The sequence below is a fragment of the Calypte anna genome, chromosome 1 (genome assembly GCF_003957555.1).
Source record: "Calypte anna isolate BGI_N300 chromosome 1, bCalAnn1_v1.p, whole genome shotgun sequence".
Lineage (NCBI taxonomy): Eukaryota > Metazoa > Chordata > Aves > Apodiformes > Trochilidae > Calypte > Calypte anna.
The window spans coordinates 123,560,988-123,576,216 of record NC_044244.1 but is presented as its reverse complement, the minus strand read 5'-3'; the positions used below and the strand labels follow the sequence as shown (position 1 = coordinate 123,576,216).

Here is a 15,229-nt window from a genome sequence, read left to right as displayed (position 1 = left end):
AGCTCACTCTTTTGTGTATTTATATACCATGCAAAGGACAAATGTTGAAAGTTGATCTGTGAAAATATTTGCAGTTCTGCCCTGGAATTCAACAAAGAAATATCATTCAGTTAATAAATACCGCCAGATCTCAGTTGACACAGCTTAGGAGGGATTTTTTTTTTTTTCTTTAGAAGAGGTGAGGAGTTTTTTAAGACTGTCACAAATTTTTGTGTGCTTACTCCAAATCCCTTCACCTGTCTTGGTAATACTATTTGCACTTCAGAGGACAAGATGTTTTAGCATTGGTGGTATCTGGGCTCAAGTTAAGGGAATGTGCAGTCATTGGACAGCCAGAGCCTGCTGGAATTTGCTGCAGTTCCAGTAGACTATGGGAATGAGGTGGAGGGTGTAAATTCAAAGCAGGCAAATGATGTGCAATATATTAAATACACCTGACATTAGGCACTGAAGGCTTTCATTCTCACTCTAGTGGAAGAATAACAGCCACTATCTTAATTTTGGCAGTGAGACTGGATAAACAAGAGGAAGAGGCTGCACAGACACTATGGGAATAAATATAATAAATTCAGGGGAAAGCTGTGTGAGTCTGTGGGCTGATGGACATGTGCATTATGTCAAGTGAGCTGTCCATGTACTATGAGTTTTCAGGCTGGCATGAGTGGATGTGGAAATAGACTGTGAGGGAACTGTATCCATAATATCATTCACTGCCTGTAAAAAAGGAGTTTTCAATTTTTGCACTGTCACGTAGCGGCTGATGTTCGGTATCTGATGTTCAAATGATGTCTTTAATTTTTTTTGTCTTTGATATAATTTGGAGTAACCAACCATTTGTTCCTCTTTCTTTAAAGATAGTCACAGACTTAACGATACAGAAGAAAGTTCTCAAGTGGCTCGGGTAGGTGCAGCTTGTGGACTGTATACAGGCACGACCGACCCAGGTGCTTTCTGATACTCAACCGGCACAGCTGGGCAAGGCTGGCAGGACCTGAAAAAAAAAGTAAGTCAGAAAGCAACAAACACAAACAAGATTTGCAGACCTTGCAAAGCACTACATAATGACTTGCAGAAGTCATGAAGAGCTAAATTTTTTTATTGCTCATATTTAACTTAAGTTGTCAAAACTGGTTCAGCAATTTGAAAGCTGTGAGTACCAAAAACATTTTCTGCGTGCATGGCTAGGCTTTTCTGGGTCTTTTCTTGAGCAAATACTTAAAATTCTATAAGGTGTCTGACTTGGAGGGAGAGAACAAGGGTGGATAATGCTTGATCAAGAAATAAGACAACTCCCAGCAATGTTCTGAAGGTAAAGACAAGAAGGATTATGAGAAGCTGCAGAGGAGCTCAATGTGGACTTGCCATGACAGGGTGGATGTGCAAACATAGTTGTTCATATATACAGAATGTGCTTCTTCCAGCTGCTAGTGTCTCAGCAGCTACCTGCCCAGGTAGTAACTGCAACTCAGCCTTTTTATGTGACCGCATTGCTCCCCAGAACAAGTTCTTAATGTGTCATCCAGTTTTAATTTAATATCTATTTTAATGTCTGACTGTCAGGAAAACATCTCGAAGATAGAAAGCCCTCAAATTTTGTGCAAAAAGGCACCCAGGATAAAAAAATATTATAAAGATAACTTTTAAAAGATACATACACATGAAAGAAGAGTCTTTCCTTTGCCTCGAGGGCAATGTTGCCTCATATGAACAACTCCTATTAAACATGGGAGTGCCCACTGGTAGGGAAAGTGACAGTGGACTCATTGAGGTGACAATGAGGCCAACTTGGGCAGGGGGATGCACACCACGCTGCTGCCCTGGTGGCTTTGCTGTGGGGTGGCAGGGCAGGTGCCCCCAGTCCAATCACAGCAGGGAAGATGAGGGGCACACCAGGAACAAACCCACCAGATAAGAGGCTGTGATTCTTCTCCAATTTCATGCTTACATGTGCAAATGCAGCTTGCTATTGAACATGTCCCTGTCTCCCCTTCATTTTCCTCTTGCTGGAACTGCAGCAGATTGAATCTTTATGCCTGCTCGGAGATGCTTAGTTTTGCAGCCCTGTCTCAGCCCTGCCCCACTGGTCTGTGGCCAAGCAGCAGCAATCACAGCAGTGCTTAGGAAGCAATGGATAGAAATGTGTTCTTATAAGCCTGTTCTTACATCTTCCAGGTAATAATAACAAACACATAACCTGTGCATTTCCTGAGGGACAATTTAGGACCCTAACTATGCTGATAATACCCCTCTGAGAAAAAATTAATAGAAAAATACAGGATATTTAGAAAGGAGCATTTGTACTACTGTCATCAGTTGTGAAAAAAAAGCTGCTATCTCCCAAAGAAGTCAAGAAAGAAGAAAATTTAAAATTTACCGTCACTTAAGAGCTCAGAAGAGAAGCGATTAAAAGGAGCCATCTAAGTAACCATGGCACAAAAGTCAGTGATTATAAAGAATCTTCAAGATAGGTCCCTGAGGTCCTTATTTCAAACAGAAGGCTCTCAGAAAACACAGAAGAAGCAGGTTACAAAGGAAGTTGTAGATAGTAGATAAGGCAAAGTATCTGAAAGCAGGACTGAAGGGAAAGGTAAGGAAACTAAGGAAACTTCATTTCTGAAAAGTGAAGAGCTGGTAGGAGCTGAACTGCCCTCAGACTGAGCTGAACTGTCTCTCAGACTGCAAGGAAGGACAAGGTGACAACATAGAATCAAAAAGGTCCAGGAGAAGAAAACATTAATATAGGACTTCTTTCTCTACACAAACTTTCACCCACACGGGGCAACTGGTGCAGAACTGCCAGCACTGCCTTTGCTCACAGAGCCTGGCATTGCTAAGCCCTGAACATCTCAAATGCCAGGACAGAAGTCACAAGGGGTGAGAAGTATTCAAGCAGAAGTCCCAAGAAGATTTTATATGTGAAAAATTAAAACTGCAAGAAAAGCCATGGAGAAAGGGAATAGGTTAGATTATTAAGCCAATGTTTCATTTCCTCTCTAAAACCCACCTGTGTGTGGAGGGCTGGCACAAAGCCTGTGAGCAATGCTGACAATATTAATTTACCACCCAAGAGCTATTTTGCAGCTCGAAGAGGGCTCTCTGTGAACATCGTGCTTGGCTTCGCGGGGGGGGGGAGTGAGGGTGGGCAGGCTGAAGGACCAGCATTTATTCCCCGTGCAAACACAGCCACAGGGGACATAGATCAACTAACAGGGCACCAGTGAGCTGAAAAAGAGGGAGGTTAGAGGAGCGGGTGGGATTTAATTCAGAGCATCTGTGCTGCAAGGGTATTGCTATTGGATCCACCAAGTTCTGGCTGCACGTGGTACTGCTGGAAAAGGGCAGAAGTGGATCTAGATTCATTTCTGCAGAGAAGTTTCTTCCCATAGGATGGAAAAGTAATCTAAAATACTGTAGAGGTGGAAAGTAAGCTGCAAGAGGTTTGTGCTGGGATTGTGGCTCCAGGAACCACATGGAAGAGCTGTGTGCCGTGAAGCTGAACAGCCACCTGGCAAAGAGGTGGCACCTGCCTTCTTCTGGTGATGGAGGGCATGTACATTCATGTCACTTTTTCTGCAGGAAGCAGGACATGGAGCCACAGTGCTAGGCTGAACACAAGGTGGTGAAACTAAAATATTATCAGTGAATAAACTCTCACAGCACTTTTTAATTCTTAGCCCTTAGAGCCCATTTAGATTAATAACTATAATTTTTCTTCATTACATGGGACAAAAAAGCACAGAACAATGAACGGCTCACCATTTACTCACTAAATCCCTAACACTTGGTGGCAGATATATAGAAACAAAACAGATATCCCTCATTCATCTCTGAATGATCTATTATGGGCTCAAAATTGTTAGAGAACCTAATAGAGCTAAATACAGAGTCCTAGTTTCAGGAGCAGTTAGGAAAAAGTACTCAGGTAAAGGAAATAAATCTTGTTCTAATTAAAAAAAAAAATAAAATAGAGAAGGAGGAAAACATTACCTTCCCGAAGCAGAAGCACCTGCTCTACTTTGCTATTCGGTATGGCAAGATCCAGGGCACACTTGAATTCAGCATTTCTGCATTTTGGGTCAGCACCATAGTCTGTCAGCAAGACAACAACCTCCTCACTGGAATTCCTTGCCGCTGCATGGAGGGGGGTGTCTAACAGCTTCCCCGCATTGACGTTGGCTCCTTGAGTGAACAAGAGTGCAATGTTAGATCAAGGAGGCAGCAGGAACTGCCCAAACCAGCATGACACAGGCTGGTTTCCACCAGTAGCCTCAATAAATTAAGGGATTCCCTCATTTCTGTCAAGAGCAGCAGTGCAAACTCAGGAGTTCTAATACCTGCTGTATAAATGTCCTCTGAGACACCAAACCCTGTCTATGATGGACAGAATTGAGCAGCTTGACCTTCAACCCAGCTGATTTTGAAACCCTGCCATATACTCCTTGAATTTATTAATAACGTAAAATCTAACATAGATCATATTAATTTAATTACCAGGGGAAAAAAAGACCCTTTAGGTATCTCACTGCCAGAACTCCAGGACCACAGAGAGCACAGTGCTTGCCCTGGGCTATCCAGGCACAGCAGGGCCACACTTCTAGCAGGTGTAAGTCAGCTAATGTACCATGACAGCAAAAATTTATGCTAGCTCATAGGCTGTGCCTGGACCTGCAGAGATTGCTCTTTCAAGCAGCTTTACTGCTATCTTCATCATCTACTGAGAAGCAGGTGAAATTAATGCTTAGCATAGCAGTTTATCATAATCAAGAGTTGATTTTTGTCACTAATACCAGCCCGCCAATATTATCTGTGCTTCCTGGTACCATTCTATAAAAATAAAAGTATTTTTATTTTCATATTCAGTTAGGTTCAGAGAGGTGTCTGTAACTAGGGGTTTTTTATTCAGGAAATTATAAACCCTTCCTGAATGCAGGTGAAATTTTTAATAGCCTCAAACGAATCTCACAGACTCAGGATGCTATTTGGGCACTTTCCAGTGAAGAGGCAGCATGGAGAGACCAGCAGCCCTGGCTCACACGACCACAGCTCTTCCTCAGCCCCTTTTCCAGGTGTACCTAGCTCCAAAAGCTTCTTGACACAGTCTGTCCTCTGGTATGTGCAAGCCACGTAAAGCGGGGTCCCGTGCTGCAGGTCTTCTTGGTCAATGTCAACCTGATGGGCCAAAAGGATCTCCATGCACTCTCTGTGACCTTTGAAGAGAAGAGGCATCACTGCAGTGCTGCAGAGCAGAATACACAGAGGCACAACCAACGAAGCACAAGAGCTGGGAAATAAGCCAAACCTATTCATCTGTACCAGTATAGACAAGCTAGGTTGTTTTTCTTCTTTTTTTTTTTTTTTTTTTTTTTTTTTTTTTTACTATTTTGGCATCGATAGAAGATGTGTTCCTCAGTTCTTGTTAGTTTCAATCACAGTCTGAAGGTTACCTCTCTTGACTGCTTCATGAATGGGTGAAGCAAGGTGGTTCCTGGGCTGTGGGTTGGCTCCAAATTCGAGCAGCATGTTGACACAGGCCACGCTGCCACTGCAGCAGGCATTAAACAGGGGAGTGATCCCATCAATGGTGACTGCATTGACCTGGAACAGAAAGATGTGCTCAAGATCTCCAGTGCCAGAGGAACACCCTTGCAGCATGCCTCATGTGCACACCAAAATTGCACCAGCAAAAGACACTTGTCTTGAATCACAGAATTTATTTTGTTAACAGCTTGTAGCTATATGTGGTGGCACAACATCTGTAACATTCTCCTTTGAGGTCTGCCCCCTTTCCTGGATAGATAGTGCCATAAGGCAGCAACACTGCCTGCTATGAATGCCTCTGGAGTTTCTCAGAAAACATAGATTTTAAGGTTTTTTTAAAGGGTGAACTCAAGAATCTTCATGACCATCTAGTCTGCACCAACCTCAAGCTACAGCACACTCAGAGGAAAATGGCTTTGCTTTTTAAGTGAAAAAATTTACTCCATGCTTAACTCTTTTTACCTGAAAACAAATTTCCGTCAAAATAAATTTTCATGGTCTTAAATCTGAATTGAAAGGCACCTTCAAGAGTTTGTGTTCATATGCATGTGTGTAAGACAAAGAATTTCCTTCCTCCATCTCTGATGTAAAGCCCTGGAAAGAACCACTTCCCATTACTCTCCATGGGGACACATTCCTGGCTTGGGGTGGGCACAGTGCTGTAGCTGTCAGGTTTAGCTGCCTAGCAAGCTCTCAGAGGCCATTTATGCAGCAAATCTGCATGCCTTTTATTCTGTGGCACACTAGAGAAGAGTAGTGGATTATGCAAGCACCCAGCAATTTGTGCAGTTTCCATGTCAGGGAGAAGAGGAAAGAGCTGGGGGAGGAAGGGATTCAGGAGTCCTGTGCCAACAGGGAAGTTTGAGGACTTTGCTATCAATGCAGACAGAGGGGCCACATTACAAAGGGGTCAGAACACCAGGGCAGACATATTTTAGCCCACACAATTTAACTGCCAAGATATTTTGCCTTTAAAGCAGAGGAAGGCAGTGATGCTTAAGAACCTATTGATTTATGCTGAGTAATTCAGCAGTGGACCACCTGCAGTTGATACCTTCCTAGATTTGTCCTTGAGCTGCTGACATGTCCCTGATGCCATATGAGTTAACTCCTTTTCTCACAAGGTGCTTTTCCCACCATTGCAAACCAGTCCTTGCCACTTCCAGTGTTTCAGTCCTTGCTGTCTCCAGCTCACTGCAGTAGTGCAGCAGCCAGTGTGAGGCCACATTCCCCCACATGAAGATGCATTTCCAGGTTAGGCAGGCACACTGGAGGAGGTACACCAAACTGGTGCCTCTTCTGCTTCTCACCTTCCTGGAAAACCACAGAGAGCAACAGACCTGCCTGGAAAATAACCATTACAGGGCCAGGAGGTGGGCAAGCACGTGTGATATGGGGAGATCCCAGGTACCACAGCATGGGGGACATCTGTCTGCTCAGCTTTTGCACCTTGCTCTTCCTAAAATTTCAAGGCTCCCACTAAGGCTCTGTTTCAACAGTACCATCGCTACAGATTCAAGTCTATTCCTTGATCTTCCTCCTCTCCTGCTAATTGCTGAGCTAAACCATTCCTCATCTTGCACAGCTTCTAAAACAACAAAAAGAAAGATAGCTATGATTTGGGGATATTTGTGTCAGGCAGATTACATGCTGCAGCCCTGCAGCCCAGTAGTGCCACCTGCCTCCCCCAGTCTCACCAGGCAGATGTGGCTGGAGCTGCTGGAGGCACTGGTGGTCTATCACCAGCATCATTTCACATTGGTTTCACTGGTAAAAGAGGAAAGGCAGCCATTGTGGAGTAAATGGTTTGGTAGGACAAGGAAATAACAAAGAGCATAGCAATAAAGAAGAGTAATAGAAGGATACATTTTTTCCCCAGAAGTTACACAATGGGCTATTGAACGCAGTTATGAACAGAGACCTAAAAAACCATCAGACCTATAGCTCAGGAGCAGGCTGATTTCTTAGGAAAGCAACAGGTAGCTCAGGAATGGTTCTCTGTGTTATAAAAAGGCAATGCCATAAATATACCAAAATCAAGTAGAATTGAACTGAAAGTTTTTTTCCTTTCATCTGAGGGTTTAAAATTTGGCATACAGTCTAAAAAGTTGATAAATGCATTTTTTTTTTTGACAGAGTATATCTTAGCTGTCTGTTTTGGTGTTGCTCAGTTATATAAATTCCACTTGAAAACCCAGTTGAATAAAATATATTCTTATATATTTCATTCATTCCTGTATTGCCATTTTAACATGTATTCTACCACAGGTCTAACTGGTGGAAATGTTACTTTATTAACAGATAAAATGTTTCATTGCCTTAAGCACATTCATTTTTATTTACATGAGACTCCAAAACCGCCCCACAGAAAAGCAGAGGGGGGATGAGATAAGAAATTTTCTTCAGGGTTATCTTCTTATTCCTTTTCCTTCAGACATGACTACATTTCCCATACAGAAGGAAAACAACGGCGTGACCCTAGCAGCCACAGACAGAAGGGCAAATCCACCACCCACAGAAGCAAAACCCCTCTTATTTGGGTTTTTTTCCCCCATTTCTGCCTGAGATGGTCCTGTGCATTCTCAGCCCAGCCCTGCCCCCAGAGGCAGCCCATCCAGCATCCCCACTGATACATGGAGCATCCACACTTCAGGCACCCACAGCCCCCCCAGCATCCCTGGGACTCACCTGAGCACCGTTCTCCAGCAGCACCTTTGCACAGGCTACGTGGCCACCCAGGCAGGCCTCGTGGAGAGCTGACACACGGTCAGTTGTCACCAGGTTCACATCGAAACCCTGAAACACAGGGCTGGGGCTATGAGGGGAAAGCTCTGCCCATATCATCCAGCCCCGACCCACCACCCCCCCAGGGCTGGGATGGGCACAAAGTGGGGCTGGACCATGGCAAGGGAGAGCCATGCTGCTGGGGATGTGTCCAGGGAAAATGCATGGTTTGGGTTAATGCTCTCCAGTGCTCATCCTTAAAAAGGGCAGCTGGTGATGGTGTTAAAGAGGAAGCAAAGACAAGCTGTGTCTCCTGTTTCTAGTTCTTCACAATGCGTGGTCAAACACAGGGAAGACATCGCATTACTTTGACTTACAAGGGTGGTATAAGAGCAGAACCAGGGCCTACAGCTGGTGGGATTTACCTCCCGGAATGGGGATGCCTCTAGCTCAGGTATCTGCAGCTCAGCAGGGACACTCAGGTCCCTCAGTGGGGAGAAACAGGCACCTTACAAACTGATATGATTTATCCTGTTCCAAAGTAGCTATTTCTAGTCCATCAGATGAATTGTGTACTAAAATTATTTCCACTGATTATATGAGGTGCCCCTTATGGCTCATTCAGAGGTAGTAAGTACCTGGTAGACCTGGTAGACCAGGTACTTACTCTTATTTGACTACACAGGAAATATTTTACACTGGAAGGAACAGAAACATGATTTATAAATGCCTCATTACAGGTATTTGTAAATATTTGCATTTATAAGAAACCAGACACGTTCACAATGGGGAAAGCAATTATCACATTTGTTTTCTTCAGAATTAAGCTAAGTCTCCTGGTAAGTAAGATTTTGTAGGTGTGCATGAGAACAGGCCTGGAAGCTGCTGCATTTTCATCTCGATGTCTTGTATTTCTTAACATACTCGGGCTCTACCTAACATGCTATAAACTCAGCAGATCACAAGATGGCAGCAATGCCCTTTTTGGTACGCAGAAGCGGCTCCGAGAGGCAGAAGTCTCTCTGAGCAGTGTTAATATCAATCCCCATGTAAAGAACATTACAAGCAGCCACTGTAACCTCTTTAAGAAAGAAACCCTATGATAGAAAAATAAACGTTTTTTCAGTTACATAGAAGTATTGTTAATATAAAAGCTGTCACTAAAAATTTTGTGTGCATTACAACAGTGCTCGGGGATTAGATAAAATCTTGGAAAAACATTGAGGTTATTCTATTTTCTAATTGTATATAAGTTTTGTAGTTAATCATCAGCACATTTCTTTAAGAGGAATTTCTTCCATATAGCCCTAATAATAAGAGGAAAGCTATTATCAATCACTATATATATATGCAATATACATATATATATATATACACACACTATATATATATATTTATACTATCAACCTGATATAGCTAAGGATGTCGCTGCTTACTGCAGGGGGGTTGGACTGACTGTCCTTTAGGGGTTCCCTCCCAACTCAAATTATTCTATGATTCTATATGTATATACTATAACATTTGGTAATTGCAACAGAAAAAATAATTATTGATATCTTAAGCAAAGCAGCAATCCTTTCCACTGCAAAATGGAGATCAAGCTATAGATTTTACTACAGATGTCTGCCAAACACTGCTCCTGTTAAACCTTGTTTTCAGATGGTTATAAACTTTTCCCAGTGTATGTAAAAACCTAAATTCTCATTTCAGTGCCAGAGTAGGCATTGGTGAGTACCTGAGCTCTTTTGAAACATCAGTGCTCCATCATCCTCTTATACACAGACATCCCCTGGGGAGCAGAAGCCTCACTGGCTTTCTTGAAACTATGGAGCTACACAGCAGAGACTTCTGAGTGTCAAGTACAGATCCATAATTAATTTTAGGCTTCTTGTGTAACTATGTAAGAAGCAACAAGCACTGATTATGCTGCTCCATGAACACTTTCATTCCTGCATTTATCAGGCTCTGATGAATCATTTCCAATTCACTCTCTTGCAGACAGTGCTGCCTTGATCTGATTTCATCAGCAAGGACCCTCATCCTTCACTCCCCAATGAAATGTCTTTGGGAGAAGGAGAAACTTTGATTAATTTGATGATATATAAAAACAACACTGAGTGTTTCTCCAGTGTATAATCATAACCAGCATATGACAGGGGCCTCTAGTGTAGAATCACAACATTATGTGCCTTTCACTAACAAAATGCTATAAGGAAAACAAAAACAGAGATAGAGGACATCAGAAAATCAGCAAAGCCCTGAATGAATGACCATTTTTTCTTATTATCTCTACCTTCCATCACTTCCTTTTCCACAGAAGTATTTTAATCAGCAGGTGTAGGAAAAGGAAACAGGGATCAGGAAATGGGAGGAGAGAAATTGTAAACAACAACTTCTTTTAGCTGCCACCATGCTTCAATGGATGTCTGGATCTGAGAATTCTACACTGGCAGCTCATTCCTTGAGGATGTTGTCCATTTGAGCTATGAATTCACTGATAAAATTATCTACTTGACTATAAGAAGTCTGATAGCCAAGTCAAGAACTTACACTTGGAGAACTGATTTCCCTGCAGTTGCCTTGACTGGGGCTGTGGGAGGAAGAGTTGCTCATTCGTGCCAGGTGAGGGCACTGAGTTTATTCAAAGGTGTTAAGAAAGATGCTTGGCAAAGTACGAAGAACTGTAATTTGTCCCTTTGCAGCTGCCAGCTATTGTGTCCAGCTTCTTGTCTTTTGTAGTATATTCTTTGCATGTCTTTTTTTCAACTGAATGCTTGGTTTCACGTGGAGCAGAAGGGTTTCAGGGTGCCAGCTCTCTTGGAGAAGACCATGCTTGCTCTTTTATAAAGCACGATGTACTTTTACAGCTCCCTACCATTTTTTTAAAATTAGTATATATATATATATATACATACATATATATTTATATATACTGTCTCTAATCACAAGCCCAGTTTGCATGGTTTATCACTGAGCCCAAAGGTCATTTTTTTATCATGTAACACTCTTTGTCCTGGGCTTGTCCCCAGTATCCTACCTAAACAAATTAAAACATTCCCAAAGACACACATGCAGATATGTTATTTCTACAGACATATTTTTTTTTGCCTGCTGCAGTCTATTACCAGCTCACCAACTCTCAGATGTAATTCAACAGAAACCATGTGGCTTCCCAACCATTTCTTTACCTGTGAGCTTTTACCTGTGCAATCAAGGTTTTCAGAGAGAGGAGGCGTCCCTGGAAGGCAGCATCATGAAGAGCGGATCGGTCTGCCCAGCTGCCTGAAAGGGCAATTGCATAAATGGCAGCTCAGATAAGCATCAAAAACAGATTCTGAGAGGACAGGTGGAAAAAAAGAAAAAGCTGCATGTAAACACAGATCGGGACTGAAATCAAATGTGGAACCAACAGTGAAACTGTTCAATGAATTGATCTCAGCAGAGAAGTTGAGGGATCAACACTCCTGAGAAAACTGGCTGCTCGCTAAGGGACCAAAGCAAAAGCTTCTTGGCAGAACTTTTAAAAATAGCTAAAAACATGCTTCAGCACAGATCACAAGTTTCGTGTTGCTGGGACACACCCAGGGAGCCTCAGAGCTCTGAAATTCTCCCCATTCCAAACTACATCAGGCTCTGTCTTTCCTAGGGAGCTTTTGTTGCAAATAATATTCCAGCTTCTTTAAGACTCTCATAACAGGGTGACACATGCACAACTTGTCCATCAAATGAATTCTGCTTGCAGGTTTTTTTCATGAACTGACAATTTCATCAATAATATCCTCCACCTCAGAGTAGCAGGTAATGGTTTTCATCCTCCTCACTGGAAGATTTCAGAAAAGACATGGGAAAATAAATTTTGGCTGAGGTGATACTTTTCTTTCTCAATCATTTTGAGTTGCTGACCAGTTCAGACTCCTGTTTGTAGGCTAGCTGGCCCCTTTTTCTTACCTATTCATGTACCAAGAAAAAAAATTCCTTCAGGTACCTACAGCCACAGTCAGTCATCCCAGGTTAAAACCCTGCAACTCAAGTAGAGAGTATATTTTCTTACCCTATACAAAAAATTTGTAGCCATATAGCCATATGTTGCTATGTATAGCAACACAGTGTTTATTATTTCTCCAAAAGTCTACAGCATCTAGAGAACCACAGGACAGAGAGCAATACTATTGTTTGCATTCATGCTCTGCTGTACTGCAAACCCATGAGCACTGTATTTAAAACCCTTGTCCTGTTTGATTTTTTCAGATACTCCACACACCAGGGAGAATGGAAAGGGTGATTTATCTCCATTTCAGGTGTTACCCAAGGCAGGGAGAAATCAATGAAAGGCACAGATGTATCCCTGGGGACTTGAGGCCAAGGACTTGAGGTTTTCAGCCTTGGCCAGGGGAGTCCCCTTTTGTTACCCAAGAACTGGGATGCACTTCAGCTCATGGGGTTATGGTTTTAACTATAGTTATTACTTTTGTTTTCATTTAAGGAGCTGTTGCTGGGCTCCTAAGGTGAAAAGCTAGCAGGGAAAGGCCAGCTGGCACACTATATGACTATGCTCCTAAGGACAAAGTAGAAGGCACCAGGCAAAATGATGGAAATAGGAACCAGGTAGGGAGTGAGAAATATTTTCCTGAAAAAATAATTATTAAACCCTTCATCATGCAGGCAAGATCAGTTCAGAAAGTTCCTGCAAGTGACAAAAGACAGGACCCTTATATAGCAGGAAGATTCAGAAGTGACTCAGACAATTGAGCTCCAGTGGCTTATTTAAGCTTTTACACATATAGTATAGACACATATGGTATAGCATGTGCAAGTGTATATATCACATGCATGTCACATGCATTAATAATGCCATTTACAGTGCATGTATATGCACTTGCATGCCTCCTCAGGAATAAAACCACGCCAACCACAGCAACCTACCTCCCTGAAACATGTGGCAAATATAGTTCCCATATGGGGCACATCTTCGCTTCACAGTTGGGAGTGACATGGCTGCAAACACTGTGTCTTTGGGAATTTCTACAGATAAATGAAGGAGCCCTGCTGCTGCACTGCTTCACTGCGAAGGGAAAGGCTGGGATGATATAATGCTCTGGCAATTGCATCACATGATCTTATGTTTTGAAAGATTACCCGGAACGGCTTTTTGCGAATGGTAACTTGCAGATAAAAATACACCGTGGGCTGCCAAACTTCAAGAACCCACTCAGAGGAAAAACTGCTGTTTGCCACGTGTCTGGCTACAAGCGCGTGAAGGCACGCTTGGAAAAAAATGACACCAATTAATGACTGAGATCACATTCTGGAAAATAATAAATAAATTCATAACCCATACATGTCTGTATATAAACGCTTTGTAAAAAAAAAAATGCTTTGCTGAAGTATATCTCTTGGCCAGGTCTTAAATCTCTCTGGTTTGTGTGTCTATCTTGCCCCACCCAGGTTTCCCTCACGTTCATCACCAAGCAAGTGCCCAAGCAATGAGTCACAAAGCTCTCTGATGTCACAATGCTGGTAAGAATCTTCTGGTAGGAAAGGAAAGCTTGATGAGTAGTATGTTTAAAAGACTGTGTCATTTTAATTAGTGGAATTACTGGGCATGCAAACTAGTGTCTACTTGTTATTATGCTAGTGATATGGAGGAGTAAAATCACTTAGGAAAGAAGAAGAAGAAAGAGAAAGGAAAAGGGAAAAGGAAAGGGAAAAAGGAAAAAGGAAAAAGGAAAAAGGAAAAAGGAAAAAAGAAAAAGAAAAAAAGAAAAAAAGAAAAAAAGAAAAAAGAAAAAGAAACCCACCCCCCCCGATATACTAAATAGCCTAGTAAATACAATATATTGCCATGCCGTCATTTTTTCAGAATAATTTTAACTGTATTCATCTCTATAATTTGATTTAACAAATCGGGGGTCCTTTGCTTGGGTTAATCAAGTCATTATTTATATCCTCTTTTCTCTCAGGAAATCAACATGCTATAACTTTTCACTAAACATTCTCTAGCAGTAAAGAGAGGCTACTTAGCAAAACCACCTGTAACCCCATCTAAAGAATGCCTAGCTTCTCAGAACAATCTTGAGCAATCGTTGTCCTTGTTTTAGCTGGGTAAATGTGGGGAGTCTCATATTGTGCACACCTAAACCATGCCAGCACATTCTGGTGCTGCAAAGACCTCAGAAATGGAAGGCACTTCAGGTTAAAACATTCACTCATGCATTTAGCAGCAGATTCCTCATTTCATGGCAACTCAGTGATTTAAATCCTCAGGTTACATAAATGTAGCAAATACAGATTTAGAGTGTTGATATTTTTACTTTACCTGGGACTATTCCATAGATTTCTTCTGCTATCCTGGCAGCCTCCTTTCTGTTGCCTTTAACAATATAGAAATGGGTCAGCAAAGCCAAGGAAATCTTAATTAAAAGCTTGAAGCAAAACAAAGCAAAAATGGCAAAGTAAATGTTAGTGAAAGCTTGGAGTATAGAACTGCTCTCCATTTTGTTTTGCTCTTTGAACAGTTTCACAGGTTGGCAAAGTTGCCCAGGGCTATTCTTGGTATTGTATGTCATCTATTTTAAACCCTCCAGAACCTGCTGTTCCTCAGTTGCCAAAAATACATTCTGGTTTTATTTGGTATGGGCTATTTGATACTAAATAACAATATGAAGGATAAGCTAATTTGAATATCCCATGCCATACAGAAAACAAAAAGAGAGTATTTTGTTAGTCCACATTAATTAGAACAGATGTTCAGATAGATGTTCTCCATACCACCTGAAAGCTTACACAGCCATATCATATTTTCTGATGTTTCAGTTCCATTTACAAAGCCTGCATAGGGAAAGGTAAAATTGTTCAAAGATACTGCAGGAGGAATACTTTTCTGTCTTTCCTGTCTTGGTAACAGGCCTTGCTGGTACTCAGGTACAGAACAAAGGCAAACATATCAAAGAAAAGTACTATCATGAAA

The 15,229-nt window shown here is 41.9% G+C and overlaps 1 protein-coding gene across 2 annotated transcripts; it reads right to left on the bottom strand.

Moving 5' to 3' along the window:
• Positions 1-2: 2 nt before the first annotated feature.
• Positions 3-14,828, bottom strand: ASB11 (ankyrin repeat and SOCS box containing 11). Of its 2 annotated transcripts, none has more exons than XM_008494773.2 (7): positions 14,579-14,828; positions 11,465-11,544; positions 8,227-8,334; positions 5,445-5,595; positions 5,073-5,207; positions 3,988-4,179; positions 3-991 (listed from the first exon to the last, which is right to left on the bottom strand). In XM_008494773.2, exons 1-7 carry the CDS (start codon positions 14,826-14,828, stop codon positions 867-869), a joined length of 1,041 nt encoding a protein of 346 aa, XP_008492995.2. In that variant the 3' UTR covers positions 3-866. The 2 variants fall into 2 exon arrangements, with proteins under 2 accessions (XP_008492995.2, XP_008492996.1); XM_008494774.2 differs by lacking the exon at positions 14,579-14,828 and adding an exon at positions 13,186-13,305.
• Between the last annotated feature and the right edge of the window lie 401 nt (positions 14,829-15,229).